Here is a 22,890-nt window from a genome sequence, read left to right on the forward strand (position 1 = left end):
AAACAGGAAGCCTACACCAGTTTTTAGCAAATGGCACTTGGTTGACAGGAGCCCTTTAGTTCCTGGCTCACTGGTGAAGCATCAGTTTGCTTCAGACTTTGGAGTACCAAGAAGTGAACTAGAACTCAGCAGTACAACCACAAGCTCACTGTCAACAGGATTTCATTGGCTGAAATATTTCCTGGCTCCTCCTTTCTCTCTGATGCCCAAAGAACTCATTGTCTCAAATCATTCCTCGACCCAACACCTGTAGTAGATCTGCTGGTCCACTAGAGGGCACTGTGTCAATGTAATGTTTGCCTTATTGAGGTTACACGCCTGTTTGAAGATGCAGTACCAGCACAGGCCTCTACAACAAACAGTTAGGTGACAAAAACCTTTTAAAAGTGTAAGAGCTCAAACCTCAGCACCAGTGGCAGGTCTTTGTTGTTGTTGGTTGAAGTTTGGACATTCAATATGTTTGTCTGGCTAGAGGCAGTGGAGCAGTGGTCCTCCCTGTGGCCCCCCATCAAGAAGGTTGTGGGTGGAGCCCCGGCTGCAGCACGGGGTCTTTCTGGGTGAGTCTCCATGTTCTCCCTGTTCCTGCTGGGTTCTCTCTGGTACTTCAGCTTCCTCCACAGTCCAAAGACATCAAGAGGGACCAGGTTAATCCAGACTCTAAATTGACCGTAGGCGTGGCTGGGAGAGCCAATGGTTGTCTGTCTCTATGTGTTGGCCCTGCCATGGACTGGTGACCTGTCCAGGGGGAAGGCTGCTGGGATAGGCTCCACCCCCACCACCCTCAACAGGAGAAGAGGGGGAACATGGATGGATGGATGGATGGAGGGATGGGTGGAGGGATGGGTGTCTGGCTAGTGTAGAGTTAAAAGCCGAAGTGACTTGTGTTAGCCCATAAAGCCCTACGGATCCACTCTAGAAATACAGCACAAAAGCTCAAACACTTTGGGTACCTAACAGCTTGATAGAACCTGTTTGATCTGTGGTTTCTCCATCACATGTGGTCTCTTTTTATCCTGGGTCTTTTTGGGTGATCCTTCAGCACCCTGAGGGCTTTCGAAGTTAAACTGCTGGCAGGAGAAAGGCAGTTAACTATGGAGAGCCATAAGGTCAGAGTGTCTTGTACTCACACCTAAGGGTGCATAGATGTTCCACACCAAGGCTGACAAAGTGACGCCCTGGCATGAGAGTGGACTGGACTGTAACCTTTGAGTGACAGCTGATGGCTGCACAGCTGACTTGTGGGTGGCATCTTTGGGTCACAGCCACAGTAAATAACCATGTGCCTTTTCTCTGCTTTGGTGTGCAACACTGCGGATGGCAACACATTTACACAGCCGAGGTGTGGAAGGTGAAGGGCCAGATTGGCATGCTGACACTTTATCTTTTAACCTGAACCGAAGAGACAGCCAGGTCTCCGGGGAGTTCTGACCTATGTTGTGTGCAGGAAATTGCTCTGAGGCCTCAGTGTGATTCAGTAGACTTTTCTGACGTTATACTGTGAAGTCTTCTGCTTAAAACACTAAGATAGCATCAGCAGCTCAGACATCTCTGGCGCTGTAAACAGTGCAACAGCCAAAAAGCTGGTTATACCCCCCCACAACTGATGCTGAAACTCCCTCGTGGCCTTCAGTGATTTTACAATCGCTTCCTCTCCACGGCTCAAACTGGATCCATTTCCAGTCAATGAACACACGGACACACAGTGGCGCGTAACCACACCGCCCTCCATGTCTTGCCCATTTCTGTCACAAAAGCTGATCACCACCCACGGCCGGCACAAGCCGACGTCAGGGGCTGATGGGGCTAACTGACAGGTGTCGCGCTTCCTGGCTTGTACTTGCTAACACAGACAAGAGAGACAAATAGTCTTGCAGAGTTTTTGTTTCAGGATTGACGCTCTTCCAGCAGTGACCCAGTACTCTGAGCCTGTTAATATTTCATGCCCCCTGGGCTCTCTGCGCAGAGAAGACACTTTTTAATGGACATAATAGTTGCTCTAAGGAGGCCACGGAGTGCACATGGGGATAGCATGGCAGAGCAGCAGAGACTTTACAAGCCAGATAATTGCTGTGCATAAAAAAAAAAAAAAAAAATCAAGCCTGCCTTTGAAAACAGGTGGATGGATACAAAATTCCCTCCAGTCAGCATTTCAGGTGACTGGGCTGAGAGGGATTTTGGTGAATGTGACTGGGTCCCTGTGACTCGCCTTCACTCCACCTATCGTACATGATAATGTAATTGTGGTTTAAACCTCTATAAATATTCAGGAAGGTTTACAATAATTTATGGAGCACAGTTGTGTTAAAGAATGTGTGTGTGAGTCTGTTTGGGAGTTTTGTCTCCTTTCACTCGTCTCTTGCAGCGTACGAAGAAACGATGGCCAGCAGTGGTGCAAGCTGGGAATTCTGTAATTGCTTTTTCTGTCCCTGAAGCATGCCCCCCCGCTTTAAATCAAAAAAGGCAATCTCTGTCAGTAATGGCTCAATTAATAATTAAACACGTGTCTTATCTGCGCCAAGCACCCCCTATTTATTTTCATCTCTGACAGGCATGGCTGCACAAACAGCATTAGCTCTATCAATAAAAGGAGCATAAATATCAGTCCCTTTCTCCAAAAACAAATCACCCAGCTAGCATGCTAGGCAATCCCTGTGAATAGTAAAAATCCAAAGATCAATAAATAAATGCATCTTATTATGTGGTATTTTGTCTTGTCCTGATTTCTGCCAGGAAGTTAAGATTTGTTGAAACATGATTATATTCTCTTAAACAAATCTCTATCTCACCATGAGGATACTTACATGATTCTGTCTCACCATAAGTGTCAGACTGATATAAATACAATTGTATTTTAGCAGTTTTTGACAGCAGCCCGGTGAAAAGACACCACCTCAAGTCTGCATGAAGACAAAAGCATGACTTTGAATTCATAGCTCCTCCTCCGCCAGAGAGTTAAGTATCCATAGAAAACTAGCAAAAATACGTAGCTCTTTCTCACTTGGTTCAAAAATAATATGCTACCATGTTCGTCGTCATGGTGACAGGTCTTTGTCAGTGTATGTCAGCGTTACATTTTCAGCAAGTCCTAATCCACTTGCCACAGGAGTGGGCCAATATTCATTATATCTGCCTCTGATGTTTGTTGTTTCAGTGACCCGTGAGGCTCAAAGGGCAACAAACCCAGTGCTGTTACAGGGAGATCAGCTTCTCTCTTACACCTAAATATCAAATTGTCAAAACCACACCCGTCAACAAAGGCGCGTAAGCTGGACCTGAAACATTCACCGGGCGCAGATTCCACCGCAGTGATGGCCACTTTCACTTTCAGCACTCGCTAATCGGACTGTGTGAAGCTTCTCCAGCCCTTTTGTTTGCCCAACAACATGTCTGCCCTCCAGTCATCTGACTGCTGCTCGCCAGCCTGCCAGCCAGACACACTCTACATCTACCTCCACTCTATTCTGATTCACTGGCGAAAAGCTGATTAGTTGGTCAGAGGGTCAACCTCCATTCATTATTTAATGGGTGAGAGGCTGCAAACAGTGAGGCTGGCCACCGAGGTTAGCGATACATTACACTGACCTGGCCAGAGGACGGCTGCCCACACGAATACAAACATGCTCTCTCATCTACTTCAATATGCCCAGCTGCCCCCAATCCACCTGCCCCTGACCTTGCTGCACCCTCTCCAATCCCCATCCTTCCTCCCTGCTCTGGCATTCACAATCCAGCAGGTGAGACTGTTTCATTTCACTGGAACGAGCTCTGCAGGAGCAGGCTGGTAGCTGTTGCTGGCCCAGGTATCGGAGGAATAGGCGGAGGAGGTGGAGGGGGGCCGTAGCTCCTTTATTGACATGCAGCAAACAGCAGTGGCGGAACAAAGGCCACTCAGAACCTATTGAGGGAGCAGGCCTGCAGACAGGGTGGTTGATTAGTGATTCGACACGGGGACCCTGGACTGTGTAGCACATAATGAGAGCTTAGGGAGCGAGCCATGAGCCGATGGGGGAAGGAGGTATGGCGGAGTTGGACTGGGGATAGAAGCGGGGGAGGCGGGGTTGACCGTAAGGAATTGATTTGCCACAATAGCAGAGATGGATATATGAGTAAAAGGCTCCGTAGAGTATGGGCCGCTCCTAAATCCTTCCGCTACAGCATTGGTAATGTGTTTATATATAAACATTTAGAGGATAAGCCCTAAATCCACCGCCAAGCTAAATGGTTTATGCATCTTTTTTGTTTGTTTACTTTTATGTCAATTAAGCAAATTGGTCGGACAGCCCTGATGAGCAAGAGTGAGTGCATTTCACATTCATGTTCACCACAGTTGCCCGCGTGTTCACCCTTCATGTGGCCTCCGAGAGATGTCAACACACAGTCAGATGTGCACGATGGCTGTTGTGTGTTTTGTTTCGCTTCTTCCTCTGCGAGCTCTCTCCTTCCTTTGTTCCACTCTTCTAATCCAGAATGTGTGGGCCGGTAAGTTTAATGGAAACAATTTATTAAGTCCGGCTTAAAATGCCATCTGCAGCTAAGCCTCCCAAAGCCGCTAAGCTCCTGGTTTCGCCCCAGAGCTTGCTGTGTTCACGCTTACTGTAATGCTCTGTTTAAAATGAGCACAACGGGTCAAAATTAATCAGGATTACAAGGGCACAAATCCACTTCAGAAATAGGTTTTCTACCAATCTTTCTCCTGCTATCCCAAGATGCCCTAGGTTTGTCTGGTGGACCACACACAGCATGGGTTTATGCAGGTAGCGCATGGCTAGGACAGCAGGCCCGCACGGAGGCAGTTGAAGAGGTTACATACACTTTCCCTCTAAAGCAGATACAACATTCAACACAGTCACAAAAGATTCCAAGTGTTCCTCTTATATTTCTAGCTGCTGACAGCTGGGTGATAACTTCTTACCACTTCCATAGGCATGGCATTGTGAAATGCTGGGTCTAGAAGTGAAGTGTAACCTCTGCGGACGTGCCCCGTACACGCTCGCCTGCTACATTTAGCTTCTCATTCGCCTTCAAGCAAGTGACAACAGTCAACTCTGACCCGCAATTCAATAAAAGAAGCAGCAAGGCTTCATAGTGTGTTTACTTAAAGATGCCATCCTCCAGGAAATCAATAGTTTGCAGGAGGTTTAAGTCAGGAAATAAACAAAAACCAATAATGGTTAGATAATACTTGGCCTCTGCTGCTGCTTCCTACCTCACCACCACCAACACAGACAGACATTCAGGCGGACTTGTGCGAGCTCTTGGGTAACAACATCCTGAGAGAATTGCAGTGTGTGTGCAGCGTTATTTCAGATACGATTAGCTTGTGCTATTATCAGTGCTCTATAACAGGTTGTCAACAGACTAACACGGCAGAGATGACGAAAACTAAGTATGAGAGAAAGAAAGCAAGGGTGTCTGGGTTTTACCCAAAACCATGTTCAGTGTGCATAATTACAGCATTCTGCCTCCACTGATTACAATGTTGGTCTTTCTTCTCCACTATTAACCCTCAACCTTCTCATTACCCTGACAGACTGTGGGCTCGTATGTACAATTTGGACTTTGTACCCATAACTGCAAACCAAAATAAAGTTCAGAGAGGAGCACAATGTTGAAAAGCACGAAATTGGCTCGAGTAAATCCGTTACCTAGTAAACTGTGCAAGAAATATCATCACAGCATTATATATTTATGTATGCCATAATGTTTGTGTGCGTGCATCTGTCTGAGTGTCTCCCAGCCAACAGCCTGACAGGCCTGGTGATCAGAGGAAAGACGGCTTTTCATTGGTCCCACAGGACCGTGTGCAAGACTGGTAATGGGACACATACGCTGCATTCTAAACCAGAGGAAAACAGCCTGTGGGCTGCTCTCGATTAAACACACACACACACACACACACACACACACACACACACACACACACACACACACACACACAAAAACAGTCTAGGCCAAAAACAAACACTGTCCTAGAATCCATTACAGCTCACTACAACAACATGGGAGAGGGAGATGAGAGGCGGCTGGTGGCAGCGCTGTCAATGTAGCATGATAACTTCCTCCTCATCATCATCACATCACTTCATCAAACTGCTGATTACTGCGCTGCCTCATCCCTTCTAACCCCTAATTCTAATCTGGTGCCCTTCTTCTACATTACCCAAACAAGATCTGGTAGATCTGTATGGCAATCAGGGGAGACTCTGATTGGATTGTCTGGAAGTAATTCCAGTGTCCTAATCCAACCCTGTGTGCACATTAGCAAGACTCACTAGGCTTTCTTCCTCTGTCAGCTGACGGGAAGGCTGCTGGAATACCAGGCCCCGGTGAAGGACAGTTCTCCACAGTAGATTATGTAGGTATGTTCTGTATGAGAAAATAAGTCAACAACCTGACAGCTGACAGCGGCACTAGTCCAGTGAACCGCTGGAGAATAGATGGGGTTGGACGTGGTCTAGTTGTTTTCTAAACCGCGCAAGAATGGAAGTCATTGTCACTGTGAGCGCTAGTTTCACGCAGTCGACAGTGGTCACAGGTCATTTACATCACACAGCCTGCAGGCCTGGTTTCTTTCCGCCATGTCGGCCAGGATTTTCCATTCAGCAGTCAAAAAGCTACTGTGCTAAAACAAAGCAACACCTTCATATGATGGTGAGAGGGAGTCCAACTCTCACAGAAGTAGAATGGAAGTCAATAAGAGGCAAGGACGTTTAGTTGGGAGAAGGATGGAACTGCTACGTCCATGCTTCACTCCTTGGCATTGCTGGTGGAAGGGGAATTCTGAAGAGTCCTGGTGGTTCCATCCCTCCCTCCATCCAGGCTCTCCCTCTTCTCCTGTTGAGGGTGGTGGGGGTGGAGCCTATCCCAGCAGCCTTCCCCCTGGACAGGTCACCAGTCCATGGCAGGGCCAACACATAGAGACAGACAACCATTGGCTCTCCCAGCCATGCCTACGGTCAATTTAGAGTCTGGATTAACCTGGTCCCTCTTGATGTCTTTGGACTGTGGAGGAAGCTGGAGTACCAGAGAGAACCCAGCAGGAACAGGGAGAACATGGAGACTCACCCAGAAAGACCCCGTGCTGCAGCAGGGGCTCCACCCACAACCTTCTTGCTGGGGGCCACAGTGAGGACCACTGCTCCACCCACAACCTTCTTCTTCTTGAGAGGTGACAGTGCTGACCACTGCACCACCGTGCCGCCCGGGTCACATTCCCCACCCTGTTGAAGTGTAATGTCCACACCAGATCTCTGACAGCATTGACCCCACCGAGTCCATTATGGTGACATCTTAAAGCCCAGCTGAGGCCAGCTCATGTACTTGTGCAGGCTGTACTGCAGATATATCCCCAAAACCCTCCTAAAATGGCCACATATTACACTGTTGTGCACCTCCACCCCTGTTTGTGTTAATGGCTCTGCTTCCAGGGTCTCGCCCTGGGGGGACGTGGTGTGCATGCTGGTGTCTGTCTCCTCCCTCCACATCCCTGTATCCACAACCTCTCCCCCTGCTCTGACTCTGCAAGCATTAGTGAAGATGATGCTTGAGCAACCAACATCGTACATGTGACGTGGCAAACACACCAAAATATGTATGTTGCTGCGTGAAAATGCACAAAATCTTATGAAACTATGCAGAAGCGTGCACGCGCACAGACACACACAGACACACAGACACACACACACAGAGCTGGTGTTGTTTGGGGGGCTGACAAAGCTCTTTCTCTCCTTTCCTTTGGCATCCATTATGGCCCCGGCCTGCTGTCAGAGAGCTTGTATTGCCTGAGGGGAAGTTCCCATTTGTGGGAGCATGTGGCAGGGAGGCTCTAAATCCCCTCTAATGAACCAATATGTAGGAGGGCTAAGCCTTTGGCAGGGTCGGTGAAGAAACACCGCTCAGTACCGCGGCAAAAAGGTATGCATATGCAGTCGCTAGACTTTGTTTATGTCTGCTGACATTTAAATCTGAATGGGAACTGCAGGATTAGGTGTGTGTGTGTGTAGGGGGGGGCGACTTAGTCATGAAATCTATTTATTGTTATGTGTATGAATCAGTTGGAGGAAAAAAGACTGGAGGAAGAACGCTAAGAACAACAGGTTCTTACCTTTGGGTGTGGTGGGAGAAAAGAGCCTCTCGGATCCTACATCAGACACCTGGAGAGAGAAGAGGCAGCGCTTTAGTGGATTTGTCGGCTGAGCTTAATCAGAGGTAAATCTCAATTATCTTATTAAAAAAAGACTGGCTCACATCACTGTGTAATTCATATAAGCAGATCTTAAGGCTTTCTCAGCCACAAACATGGTCAGGATCGGTCTAGCTGTCAGAGAGGAGAGCTCTCCTCTGCACCTGATGGTCCCTGTCTGGCTTCTTTGAGAGGAAACATTAGGTGGCACTGTTGAGCCACCTGAAAACCCTCACAAGAAATGATGTCAAAGCCGGCAGAGGAAGTCAAAAAGGCAGCTATGCAGCATCAGAGCACAAATGCTCCTGCGTACATTCTGCCACTTAAAAATTACATTTGGTCCTGCAATATATTTGAATTGTGCATAATGTGGTTCTAATCTAGAGGCAATATCCCTGTTTTACACATTCAATCTCCTAGACAACGCACCAGCTCGGACCGGAGGTAAACAGATTACCTCTCAACACAAAGAGCGTTTATTGAGACAAAAACGGCACTGGTTTTGTTGATGTGAGTGACAGGCGGAAACATGGTGGGCTCCGTCAGACAGGTGAGCGAGCAAAGCATCCGAGTGTAAAACGATCCTTTTCTTCTCTGTGTTGGAGCTCAACCAAACGCACCATTCGTGTTACTGACCAGGCAAGCACCAACACCATAAATCCAAGACTTGATTGAAAAAAGTCTGATCATAGAACGAATGACGATCTTCTCCAGTTCATCATGGCAGCCATCAAGGGTCTGCATTTAGCCGCAGTCTCGCTGTGGTTCACCTCCTCTCATCTGGGTTCCTCGGAGATGTTAAAAGCTTAGAACATATGTTCCACCCAAAGGGCCCGAGTGCCCTTAACTGCCATGCTCGTATTTTACGTGGCACAAAGGGAACATATGTAAAGAATGAACAGTGAATCAGAGTGAGAGCAAGAGAGACAAGAGACAAAAAGAGGAAGCAAATGATTCTGTAAACACAGATGGCTGTCCTTGGCATCCCAGTCAGTGTTTTGAGGACGTCCTCTTCTTTCCAAGACCTCCTAATTTCTCCTTCACTGCCACTGTGTTGCTATTCTCCGCCGTGTTTTTCTGTCTGTACATGATGTTTCGTCTCAGCGCAAACCACAACAGAACCAAGAATAACGCTGCGTGAAAAAAGCAACAATTTGCTTTATTTACACAGCAGTCAAGTGAAACGCAGAGAAAACCTTCACGGAGGGCAACAAAGCAGCTGTAAACAGTTGAGTCAAGGACGATAATCATAATCAGGATAATTCTGCAGGATTACTCATTGACTTTGGACACATCGTGTTTGCTTGTTGTTGTTCGTCATTGGACTCTTTGAAACCAAAGTGTTTCCACACAGCTGAATCGAATTCAGCCTCTTGTTGACCGAAGGCTCTGATTCCGTCATCTAAACACGCCGCGGCCATCTGGCCCAGTCCAGCTTGTGTACTGGACTTATATTACAAGACAAACCCAGAGCAGCACCGCGCCACAGAACCTGTTTAATCTTGAGTTCATAACGGCTGACTGAGGATAGAATGCCATGAATTAGCCCTCGCCGAGTCTACAGGAAAATATATAAGAAGCTAAAGTATGTCTTGACAAAGAAGGAGAAATATTACAACCTGCCAGGGGAAGTCAAACACGACAGTCTGTCAGCATCGGAGAGACTGATGACTTATGAAAGAAAGTCAGGTAGTTGATTAGTTCAATCGAGGTCGGTAATTATTTTAGTCACAGAAAGAGGAACATCAGACGCTCAGCTGAACTAAGACGTTTCCTGTTTCCTCTCACTGTGTGCAAGGAGAAAGACTACAGCAGAAAAAAAAAGAGTTTTGTCCGTTGCCCTCCGTCAGTCTCCCAGAACCAGGGCGCCAGCCTACAACACAAGCTCTTTGTTAGCTTTGGACGACATTAAACGCTCCAGTACCAAGCCTCAGCATTGCAGCAGCACAACCTCAGCCTTGAATCACGGCCCTGGAGGCCCTGGAAGAAAAATATGGGCTCAGAATGAAATGAAGCTTGTCAAATGGACACGGGAGCTGGCTCAGGGACTCGCTTAGTGTGGCACAGGGTCACAAAAGCAAAAAAAGAAGAAAGAAAGAAAGGGTGGGTCATGCTATAACTCAGTGTAACAGTTAAAACAAGTGTTATGACCTGAGCAGTTATCCAGAGAGCAAAGCAGACATAACATGTTCCTGTGAAAGAGAACAAAAAAGCTGTGTTTGCCATGTGCCAAGACAACCCAGATCTGCGTCTCCCTGCTCGGATCCTTCTGAGCGTGCAGTTAACCGTATTATATTCCAAATGGAGTCCAAGGAACATCAACAACCACTACTTAGGCTTTAATGCCGTGTTTTGCACCTGCCAAGACTGTATGAGTCAGTTGTATAATTCACAATTACAAGGCCGCCTTACAAAAGCACGTCTTTAAAAGGCATGTCAGAGCGCAGCCTTGATTTGGCTAGCGCTTGTTTTTCTAGATCTTTGAGGGATTTGCTGGTCAAGTTGACATTTTTTCACGGGGTTGTTCTGCTGGCAGTCAGAGCTGCCTGCGGTTGTGGCGTACAGAGGTCATGTATAACAAATTCTTCACACTCTCTTTGTTGAGGCAACCCTGGCTGCCTCTAAAAACAGAGAAGGGAAGACCAGATAGCGGGGAACTATATATAAGGAGAGACAAAGGGACCGACTCAGTCGCAGGAGCAAAGGGCAGGTTTTCAACAGGAAACAGGGAAATTTAACCATTTAAAAAATAATGGGAGAAATTCAAGCCACATTGCCTGGGAGCCAAAAGCCCTTGGAGCAGGCCGCGGGAAGCCTGACCTTTGCGGGGGCCGTCTGCTATTTGAGCCTGGGGCTTCGGGGGCCTGGCCTCCTCTCTGGAGGGCCGTCAGCAGGCCTCAGCTTTCCTTCCCCATTCTATTCATTAGCCATGCTTTATGATTCAGCTTCCTCTGAGCCACACAAGAGCTCCCTGAGGAAAGAGACTGCTGAAGAGAGGGAGGAAAAAAGAGTGACTGGGTCTGGGGGAGGAGGGGGGCAAGAAGGAGGTCATAGGGCCCAGCCGGGGCCCGGCTCTCAGCAGCTGTGAAATCCTCCTGTTACCGCGGCAGGCGTAAAAGGAAAGGGGGGGGGGCAGCTGGGGAACTGGGCCAGTAAAGCCACCACCAGAGTGCTAACTCTTTAAGTGCCACACACTGAACTATAATTCCCAGATTTAGAGAATGCCACATTACAAATTACACTGCTGTTCAGTTGAAAAAGTTCCCTTAACCCCAGAGACTTACTGGCAGTCAACATGGGGGGGGGGGGGGGGGGGGCTTTCCAGCAGTGAGGGACATTCACTGTGAGGTGGAAGGTCAGAACCAGGACCGCGCATCTGTGCGTGTATTCCATGTCCACATCGCTGCAAATCAACACAATCAACACAACAATTGGTTTTTGAAAAGATATTTAAAATCTTTTATTTTGGGGCCGAGTAAGTGAGGGGAGGTAGGCGGCGAGGGAGGACGATAATCAACGGAATCACCTTCAGGCATACATTTATGAGAGGCATTGATCAGTTAAGCTTGTGATTTCACCAAGACAGGAAGGTCAGCAATTACCTACATTCAATTAACCTCATTTAGTCAAGACTGCTGAGAGACAAATTTCTCTCCCCCGCCAGCGCCCCTCACCCCTCCTTTATATCAAATGATCCCCAGGCTCTTCGTCCACCTTGCATGTCCTGCATTCCTCCAGGCTGAGCAAATGACCTCCTGCAGACAGAGCTGAGGTAAACTCAGACTAAAAACAGCCAAATTCCTCCCTCGGTGGCAGCGGGGCAGGTGGAGCTCCTCGTGAGCTAGCAGTGCTAACACAACAGCTGCCGTGTGAAGGAAACCTGTTTGGTGTGGGCTCACACTGTCAAAAACGATGTTTACAGTATAAGTCTGACTCATCAGTGACATGGCTGACAGACAGCTGCAGGACAAGCGGTAAGGTGGCTGATCTCAGACCAGAGACCAGCCAACAGAAGAACATTCCTCTCAGCTGACCAGGACAGTAACTGGCTGTTCAACATCACAACTTAATGGGCGCATGATTATTCACTGTAAGAACAGCAACCTGTCAATAGAAGCAGATGGTAACCGATGTAATTCCCATCAGTGCAGGTCACATGACGACTCAGCACCTTTATTCACATAGACCCTCGAACAAACCCCAGCCAACATCAGACACCATGGACGCCAGGGAATCATGTGACAACAGGGTGGCTACACAGCACAGCAAGAGGCAGCAGGAGGGAGGTGCCTACACCTGCTGCCTTAGATCTGTTGCTCCTGCAGGTTGAATTTGTCAAGTCAGACCAGTTACCAGCTTGAGCAGGCCGGACGTAACCGACTGGTTTTGAGCTGATGGAGACCCGTGACAACAGCGAGGTCCTGGAACCCACCCGGTTCATGCAGGTCCCATTGCAGACAAAAGCCAGATTATGGAAGTTTTTGGACAATAAAAAGGCTTGAAGACTTGATTTATCTTCCTGAAGAGGAGCCAGAGTTCTACAAACTCAAGGTCCTGAGTCCAGTTTGAGCCCTGGAAAATGACTCAAGTTATGTCATAGCCAGCACCGACTCACATGACAGGATAGACTGACTCGCACTCCAAAGAGAGGAAAAAAAAGAGAAGGGGAAGCAAGGTGGTGCGTGGGTGCGTGCGCGCACGCGCACACACACACACACACACACACACACACACACACACACACACACACACACACACACACAGAGTGTTAATTTGCTTCCCTGCTTGGTATTTCATCACTGTCAGCTTCCTCCTTCACCACCCTCTTCCAATTTTCCATTTGCTGTCACCTCAAATCCTGCATTCCATCTTTTTAAGGGATCTATCGCTGCTCTGATAAAGTTTTAAAGCAAAAATCAGGTTTGGACTGTTGCTCTCATCAATTTCCAATGTGACCAGCAGGGTGACGCCGTTTGTGTCAGTCAACAATCATCGTAATATGTAACAAGACAGCTGACAATCAATGGCCTTAACGAGCTGTTGAGGTTTGGTGTGTGTCTGCGAGCGTTCCTCGTCTGAGACGTCACGAGGATCCTGCACACACACGGCAGCTTATCAGCACTGATACAGGAAAAACACATATCAGAGCAGGGGCCTGATTTTCTGTGCACATGTGGGAGCAGCTCAGTGCTTCAATAAACACTTTTATCAGCACCCACTCAGGGCCTTCAACTACTGTCACCCTTTAACCCCAGACATGCACTAATGCTTCTTTAGCAATAAATGCCGCATTAGCCATGCACAACGAGCCTACAGCTCCCAGGCTGTAACGGCAGACACCAAATTAATTATCTCCCCTGCATTTGTCCTCGCCACCGTTCCAGAAACTTAATGACCTCCCGAGTGGTTGTTTATTATAAGCTGTGCAGCGCTGTGCTGCCGCTACCTTACATCCAATTTCCACCAACCACTACCAGCACGGTCGTCTGCTTGTCAGAACAGGTGTGGGCCAGCAGGGCCGCCGAGCGCTGCGTGACGGCATATACTGTACAACATAAACAGAGAATGAGAAGACATCTCCCACGCAAGTGTCAACCGACAGATACTCGCCTCAACTGGAGCTTCATTAAGATGATAATGAATTCCACAGTGATGGTGCAGAGTGGAGTGGTCTCCCCCGGCTCACACAAACCTCTTTATGCTTACCCCCGAGAGCCATATTCATAGCCACCTACCTGTGTGTGTGTGTGTGTGTGTGTGTGCGCGCGCGCGCGCGAACAACAGAGGGCCAGAGCTGACAAATCCTGCTCTCTTTCCCCCTAGCAACAGACACAGGAAAATGAATGCAGAGAGAGGAGCAGGGGGGCCTGAGCTTTGTGTAAAATATTACCCTTCGTCTCGCTTACCTTCCTCCCTCCCCCGGCCATGCAGCAGTTGCTAGCCCTTATCATGGCTGCCTGTCAGTTTAGTATACAAATTAGCAGTCTATCAGGGGAATGCAGGGGCCTGTTTCATCTCGCTGCTGCGGACAGAGAGGGTCACAAATCAGCGCCGCGGCAGGCCCACAGCCAGCACTAACCAGATAAGGAGAAATGAAGGAAATAGGACAAGGCATATTTCAGCAGAGAGGATCCAGACCTGCCCCAAACTCCCTGCAAGGCATGAAGCATGGAGCTGTGCTGGGTAGGAGGACATGAGGAGAGCCGAGGTCACAAATCACAATCTCAGCCCTGCAGATTGCGGAGTTACAAAAAAAGATATGGGAAACAGGTATGGGAGGAAAATGAGAGAAATCCCATTTAGAAAATGTCAATGGCGGACTCAGCGGAGGAGCTCTCGGTCCAGGGGAGTGTTCAGATGGGCAGACTCGAATGAAATAGGGTGGGACGCTATCCTATACACTCGCGCCCTGGAATGACGATACGGAAGTGATGAGCCCTCCATTTTAAAATGTATTATCATATATTTCAAACCAAACAGCCCAATAGCAAGGACTATTTCTCACGTGGATGCAAACGTTGCGAGAATGAACTGAGAAAGAAGGAGACCGAACAGTCCGACGTGTTCTATCGCCTTTCAGAAAGCGTCCGATGACAGTCTGGGCGTCCAGCAGCCAGCGAGTGACAGAACAGGTATCAGAACCGCACTTGCAGCGGCAGAAGAGACTCGAACATTTGAAGAGATGAAAACATTTTATGGGGAAAATTCAGAGGTTTCAGTTTGCTGTTTCTCTACTGAGAACATTTAGGTTAAACTGGTGCTGGTACCTAGTGGAGTGTTACAAGCATTCCTGACAGCTTATTCATGCTCTTAACTTCTGTGAACGGTAATGCGTCTGTGGGAGGAGCAGTTGGCTTCCTGGAGGGTTTCTCTGCGATGCCCACAACTCTTCGCTCCTTCTTCCTGCTGATTATCTCCTGAAATTTGTTGGGAATTAGGACCAGCACGTTCACACTTTTGTCCTGTGAAGTGAACCTGTGCATGTTAATACCAGCAGAGACAAAACGGCTGCGGAGGGCTCTCATTAAGTGCCATAATGCAATGAGGCACAGACTAAATTGCAGCAATAAAAGCCGACAGACAAATCATCTCAACCATCGCAATCCATTTAACTCAATTAATGCGACACCAGATCTGAGCTCAGTGGCTTAAAAGCATGCGTGGCTGTCCTCCTTTGTCAGGGGAATGGGATGGGGGGTGGGGGGGTGGCACCAGGAGACTGAGTCAGTGCTATCTCTCTTAGGATGAGATAAGGGCCAGTGTGGCACAACTTTGATTACGTCCTGCTTGAAACCATGAAAATGGGGAAATAGAGAAAAACAGAAAAATAATGGCAATGGGAGATGGAAAAAACCTGAAGCTGAAGATAGCGCACAGCTGACGGTGGAAAGGGCGTAGCCTCGTTTCCTTTTTAATGTCAAAATATGTGCCAGCAGTGATAAGAACCGCAGGTAATCTCACAGTGGAATCAGGGGGCTGTTTGTCATTACTCCCTGGCCCTGATAAAGATCAGAGCACCGGTAGCTTCTCCTGGCTCTCCAGGATTCTCAGCAGCCGAGATGGCAGATAGCTCTTTAAGACACGGCTCACTGCTCCCCGATTGGCTGGTAAACAGCAACGACCAAATCCCAGCTCCCCCAGGGCCGCTGTGAGGAGGTATGATAGGACAGGTCACGGAAACTCACTGGCCCCATATCCACATCATCCACTTGCTGTTAAGCCTTTACCCCATTGTCAGTGTGGGTGGAGGACAGTGTTAAAGCCTTTCAGGATGTTATTGTCTGAGAGGCAAGATAACAGACTGGCGAATTATTTCAAAAATCGCTTTCCTCTGAGCTCTCACAATGCGCCACTGTTGTTGCTGTGAAGAGGATCCTGGAGGAGATAATAATAATATTCCTAGTCAGAGCCTGAGCTGCAGTAGAGCTGCCTTCTAACAGAGAGATACACATCATTCTGACTGGCCCGCCATGACATAATCACCCTGCGGAGAGCTGCAGGCAAGCTTGGTAGGCAAACCACCTCTCACTGCAGCTTGTTAAGAGAAAGGTGGCTTTAAGCGCCGCTCAATAGAAACTCCGATTGAACTTGTGTTTTTTTCCCCTCGATCCCTCTGAACAATGTCGAGGTGAGTCACCACCCACCTCAGGCTACGCAAGTTACATTCTTCCTTTCTTCCTCTCTCTCAAGATCGCGCTGCGCTTTTGACTTGGATGAATTTGCCATGAGGGGAACAAAAACAAACTCGGCAGGATCTTAAATAATGCAGCGATAAAAAAGCGGTGACCCTTTCCCTTACCCCAACCCACACACGGTGATTTTCTTCTGCGGTGAAAGACAGCACACAAAGAGAAGAAAAGGCCGAGCTGGCTCTACATGGAAATGTGTGGTCGGCAACGGTTGGTTCCTCTGGGCACGGACACCTTTAATGAGAGGAAAAAATAAGCAGATCTCTCCCGTAGCATGCCAGTGATTTTGAGTAATATGAATCACCACCCCAATAATACAGATATTGTGCTAATGCCAGTAGGAGTTTCAGGCTGACTCTGGGCTACGAAGACTCTGGATGATCCAGCCTCCACACCAGTCCTTCTGTGTCCTAGAGGCTCATAAACTCTCCACCCAAGCGCACACCAGATATCCGCGACCTCAGACCTTTCAGCTCGGCTCTCGTCCGAGCTGACGGGTCATAAGAACGATGGGGGGTGTGAAGTTGTTGATGCTGGTTTGGAAACAGCATCCTCTCATAAACTACACCGCCAGCTGAAATTAAGCGAAGGGAATTCAGGAACTCATCTTGGCATTTATGTCAGCTGCGAGTATGAAAGTCAGACAGGCAGTCCGGATCAATACAGCCACTTGTCCTGGGGAGGAATGAAGGGGTGCAAGTGGGGGAATGGAAAACTGGAGATGGTAAAGGGCAGACTGGCATCCTGTGCCAAATGTCCCATCCACCTCACAGCACCCCCCGCCCCCCCCCAGGCATATTATCCCCCCGCTAGCACAAACAAACATGGTACGTATGCACTATATAAAGAAGTCTCAGACTTCCAAAGCCCCGGGTCATGTTGGAAAGGGATGTGGCACGTTAAGTGGAATTTACTTTTGAGGCAGACATCAGGTCTCTGCTTTCTGGCGAGTGTAACCCGAGCTTCTCCCTGAGGCCTCGCTGCAGGGTTGGACAGGACACCCGTTGCCCTGGCAGTCACCTAAAGGAATCCCTTCACTGCTCAGTGTCCCTCCTAAAAGTGGGGCTAAACTTGTTTGGGGTGGCCATTTCCAGTGTTAGGCACTTGGACGGGATTATGTTGCATCAAAAACTGCAACTGGAAGAAAAGAGGGAATAGATTGTTCCTGGTATTGGCTTCTTCCTGTGTACACGCTTCAGCAGGAGAGGTTGGTGCTTTTAGTAGGTGGAGTTGCTGTGTTCTGAGGTAACAGAAGACACGTGGACCCCGACAGCCCACACTACACCCACTGCTTCGTCACAGCAATGCATCCTTTGGACTTTGATGTTGTCTTTTTATTGATGCTTTTCTTCCTCAACATCAATACACAGTTTTGACTCATGACACTTGGTGATGGGATAGTGTGGGCCACACCATCACAACCACTCTAGAGCTCTTCTGTCACCAACAGTCCAGATGTGTGAGTTAATGTAGGCTGGGTGGAAGTTTATAAATAACCATGATGACATATCAGTGGGACATGCCAGGGGCTTTGCTCTGTAAGGGAAGAGGTGATGAAGAGGGAGCTGAGCTAACTGCGTACCCCGAGGGAATCCAGCACAAGCTAGTTTAACGCCAACGCGCCAACTGCAGAGACCTTGTGAGAGAGCTTATGGCTTTAGACTTCACACTTACTGTGTAACATCATTCCAGCACGCCACACTGTGACCTGACCTTGACAGCAGCAATGCTGGTTTTCAGTTACAATGATCGCTGCTTAGTGCGCCTGAATAGAAAATAGTTAGGAACAGCAAAGATATACATCTGCGGCATACAGTGTCACGTACAGGTTAATGATATCGTGGATGCTGTCACCATCTTAGGTTCAGAATAAATACATCATCCTAAAACATTGTGACTGACCGTTCTATGAGCTTTGCTTCTTTTTTTATGAGCACTCGTGAACTCGGTGTAATCCACCGGCTGTTATCGCTCTTAATAACGTAGCACCTGTAGAGGAATTTGATCTGGCATCCATCTGAACACAAATCCCCTGGAAGAGCAGAAGGGCAGGATGAGGAGGGTACATACGCTGTGTCTGCATTACTCCCACAGACTTGCAGTACGAGCAAGACAGGAGAAGTGATTGTCTATGCCAATGTACGCAGAGCATTGTTTGCTTATTATATTTGGATTAAAATATAATGAAGCAACTTTGTCTTACATACAACTCCTTAAATTATTCAAGTGGAAAGACAAAACAACAAGCAAGGAACATTCCCTGGAGTGCTAGAACCCTTTTCTGGGCCTCGTTCGTGATGGTAACAATGAATATCTAAACACTTGTTAAAAGCTTTGTTTTCCTCGGGAGTCTCTACATACGAGCAGGCTAAATGTGCAAAAAGGATGTGGAGGCACATCCAGAGGCCAGTCATTTCCATCTCTCCTGTACGACACTGCTCCAGTGAGGTTACTGGGATGTGGATCCACGATGCATTGGATAGATTTTTAAGGAGGAAGCAAGGTAAAAGTCCTCATTACCACGGTACCTGAACGCCCCGTTGCGGGGACACAGAGAGAGGGGTGTTCAAGGCGGTACAAGCTACCTCTTGTATCCGATGGGCCAACACCAGGTCCCCCCCCCTCCCCACTTTGATTTTTTTTTTTTTTGTAATGGAACATCTCATTGATTCATGCCCCTTTTTGAATCCATGAGCCCCAGGGTTGCCAGACTGGGCAGGTGCATGATTTACATATGTTTGGATGCTAATTCATGGATTGGCCTGACTGTTAACTCCTTCATTTTCTGAAATTATAGGTTTTTTTTTAGGGGGCTGATAACAAATGAGCAACTAGCAACCCTGAAAAGCCCAGGCCTTTCCTGACGTAGTCTCGGTCTACTCCAGGGCACCCCATGAATAAAATCCTACTTCTGCCTCTGGTTTCAAGCAAATAAAACAAATATATTGAAAGATATTTAAAAAACAAGTTGTTCGTTTGCATTTTCAAAAAATTCACCAACTCCAGCCGTTGAGTGCCCAAGCATGCTGGTACCTGCTTTACCTTCCAAACCTGTGCTTGCTTTTCTAAGGGAATTCTGTGACAACCTCTATTACCTTCAACTTCGTTTCAACATCTGCACATTCAGAAAGACTCAGGCTGGCTCAGGTGGCTCCAGTCTTTATTTGAATAAGAGATATGCAAACACATGAAGTCAAGGCAGCAGCTTGTGTGCTCAAACAGCCTTTTTTCATATTTGTGAGAATCCTTGGATTCGTCGTTGGTCTGGGCTCCAGGGCCTCTTTCCTGCATGTGATTTATTCCGAACAGATTGAAGAAACATGTTTGCATTTCATGTTTGTCACTCTTAAGGTGCACGTGGTTAGATGGAGGTCAGCGTAAACAGAGGTCCACATGGAAAGGGTGAACATCGCAGCCAACAGAACCCAGTAGACCTATGAGCCGCAGGAAAACCTCTTACACAATTTCTGTCAGTGCAATTAAGACTTCAATTAAGAGAAGTTAATAAAAGGTTACAGCTGTGGAGGGTGTGTGTGTGAGAGAGAGAGAGAGAGAGAGAGAGAGAGAGAGAGAGAGAGAGAGAGAGTGTGTGTGTGTGTGTGTGTGTGTGTGTGTGTGTGTGTGTGTGTTCGGGGGGGGGGTTAAGTTCAAGTCATGCCTTATTCATGATGTTCTTGTTTCCCTCATCACACACAGTCTGTGAGGGATCCACAATCATCACTGGATGTTTTTACCAGTTCCTTTTACAGTTTATGCTATTAATGTTTAATAATCGTGCTCAGTTGCGCTCAGTGTGGACTGCCCAGCTGGTCTTGAGAACCTGCGTGGCATCCCACCTCATGCCACCCACCATCATGTAACCGGAGACCTTGTGTGCTTTTCTGCAGCCTGTAATGGCTCCCTGAGTACCCAGATCTCCGCCCAGGCTGTCAACTACAACTACGATTGACAGGAGCCTGGCGACAAGCCAGCGTGAGGAGCCAATAACTTTTAGTAGAATGCTCTTGAAGTCACCCCAGATCGATACTGCCGAACGTAATTACAGGAGCTGAAACAGATGGGCTTCAGTGTGCTGCCGTCACGATAAACTACTGCTTCCCATCTCCAATGCACACATCTGCATGGATGTCTCTCAGCAGCAGACACGGGTCAAACAGAGACTTGGTCAGACATCGCACACCGAATCTCTTCATCTTACTTAAAATATACTGAGCATGCGGCCGATCACATAATCGGAGTGTGTCGACGTCCTCTGTCTGACATTCGCTGCTCTCAAACCTGAATGAAACAGTTGTTTTCACAAGAGCAATAGAATAGAACTGTGGAATCAAAGGAAAAGAACAGAGGTCTATAATTCAACACAATCAAGACATAACAAGACTGACAACCGAGCCCAGGCTTGATGAGATGCAATGGACTGGACCATGTTTGGACCCAAATTTTGAGGTCATATTTGGGTGCCGATCATAAAATTGGATCGATGCTGAGATATGCATGAAGAGAAGTGACACGACAAAATGGCAACCAACCAAGTGGCGGAGTCAAGCCTTGCACACCTCCCAGGGTTTTGTTCAATATCCCCATCGCCATTTGCCACTCTGGAGCCATAAACTGTCCCATACAATGCCACGAATGTGATGGAAACAGGACTCACATCTCCCCGGTTAGATCTGACATTAATATGCGCCTCAGGTGATCCGATCACAGGTGGATAGCTCAGGTGTTCCTTCATCCATGAATCACGGAGGACACATTGAGTTACGATGGCTTAGACCGCCACAGGAAGTCTGGGAACCATATGGCCACATTCATGTCGCAGTGTGCACACAAATGGCCAGTAGCCATATTTATTCAGAATCATCTTCTGTTATCGAGGGTGAAATGATTTCTTCGACTTTTTTTAAAATATCTGGTTCAGGAAGTGCATTGCTGCCTCTTGTGGTTAAAAACAAAAATGCATTTTGTCTTATGGGAAGTACAGATGCGCTATTAGCATGTAGAGCTGGGAAATGAGCCGTGTCTCCAGTGCTCTGAGGTGTGAACTGGTGTGCCGGGAGCTGCCCCCTGGTGATCAGATCACCCGAGATGCCCACTAAAGCCAGGTCTGAACAGGGCCTCACACTTGTCCTGTCAGCTGAGCCCCCACTTTGCCACTAACAGGTGGCCTGTCCCTCACAGCAAAGTCATTTACCTCGCACAGCAGTCATCACGGGTAACCTCCGCCAAGCTGCTTTCAGGTTTCCAACATTCCCGCTCAGGCCAAAAAGAGAGGCAGTGGAAGAATGCAGAAGAAGGGACTGGGGGGAGGGAAGAAAGAAAAACCTCGTCCCATCAAAATGTCACTGTAAGCACAAGTGACAAGTCTTGTTTGGGGTCGTCCCTGCTCAGGGCTTGAAAGGCCAGCGCTGCCTCATCTCCAGAGTTATGTCTGCTAGCAACATGGCTGGGTGAGAGAGGGAGATGTTTCTGATTGGTGCCCCAGCCAAGAGTGAGAGCAGCCCAATTATATTTCCTGTCCCTCAAGAGCAAGTCAGCCCCCTCTGGTAGAGCGAAGCCTCTGCCATCGCTCCTCTTCTCGCCCCTCAAGACACTGCGGATAAATAAATGACAGGCTTGGCCCAGCCTCCCAGAATACATTGCAGAGGTTGGCTGTCCGCCTGTCCGTTTGCCTTCACTTGGCATAACTGCAGATAGACACTTTTTCACATTATTATCGCTGCATCGTCTCCATCGCCCCGTACACTCACTGAGTTGTGGTTGATGATGGCAGCACAGGACCTGAGGAGATTGGAAGGAACTGTCTCTTGTCAAAGTCAGCATAGCCTAGGTTAGCAGAAATTTAACAAGTTCCCTGGGCTCTCTCCATTGACTCTCTGACGGAGCACGGAGCCAGGACATGGCCTGCTGACAGCTCTGGGCATGTCACTGTCACTGACACTTGATAGGCCAGACAGAGGGAGGGGAGGCAAACAAGGATCAGCCCTGCAGGACTCGCGCTTAACTGTACCGCTCCATATTGCTACTTTCCCCTGGCCATTTTAACGAACGTAGCACGAATGCACACGGACCTTAATTGCACACAGACACATTGTCATAACAAATGAGAATCCTAGGGCTGGAGCTAGAAATGCTTTGAACTTGACGGATAGATAAGTATCCCAGGATGTTTATGTTTTTCCAGTAATATTAAGTGGAAGCCAACAGAAAAATACTCCAGCGTAAACTGCATATGTATGAACATCGCGCACCCCCCCCCCCCCACACACACACACACACTCTCACCACTCCCTGATAGTTAAACCAAAAACCAGATGTTGCGGATAAGCAGGGATAAAAACAAGGCGAATAAAAGTGGAGGGTGGAATGGTATGCATTAACTATAATCAAAAAGAAACAAAAAGGAGACCAGGATGCTTTAATTGCTTCTCACATATAATTTGTTTTTGTGAGGGCAAGCCAGGGACTGCCAAAAAGGAAAGATGAAAAGCTACTTAAATTACACGGAGAAGGGCAGAGGCC

At 47.9% G+C, this 22,890-nt stretch overlaps 1 protein-coding gene across 10 annotated transcripts in view; it reads right to left on the reverse strand.

Annotated features, from left to right (window-relative positions):
* fbrsl1 (fibrosin-like 1) overlaps positions 1–22,890 on the reverse strand; it is a 298,276-nt gene that overhangs the window by 27,902 nt on the left and 247,484 nt on the right. For all 10 annotated transcript variants that reach the window (XM_086207516.1, XM_086207520.1, XM_086207512.1 and 7 more), the window contains one exon: positions 8,105–8,153. In XM_086207516.1, the coding sequence (XP_086063642.1) occupies positions 8,105–8,153 (49 nt within the window). The remainder of the gene's footprint in view (positions 1–8,104; positions 8,154–22,890) is intronic.

The sequence above is a fragment of the Aulostomus chinensis genome, chromosome 6, assembly GCF_037954235.1.
Source record: "Aulostomus chinensis isolate RoL2024-O1b breed Wild chromosome 6, RoL_Achi_v1.0, whole genome shotgun sequence".
NCBI classification, from domain to species: domain Eukaryota; kingdom Metazoa; phylum Chordata; class Actinopteri; order Syngnathiformes; family Aulostomidae; genus Aulostomus; species Aulostomus chinensis.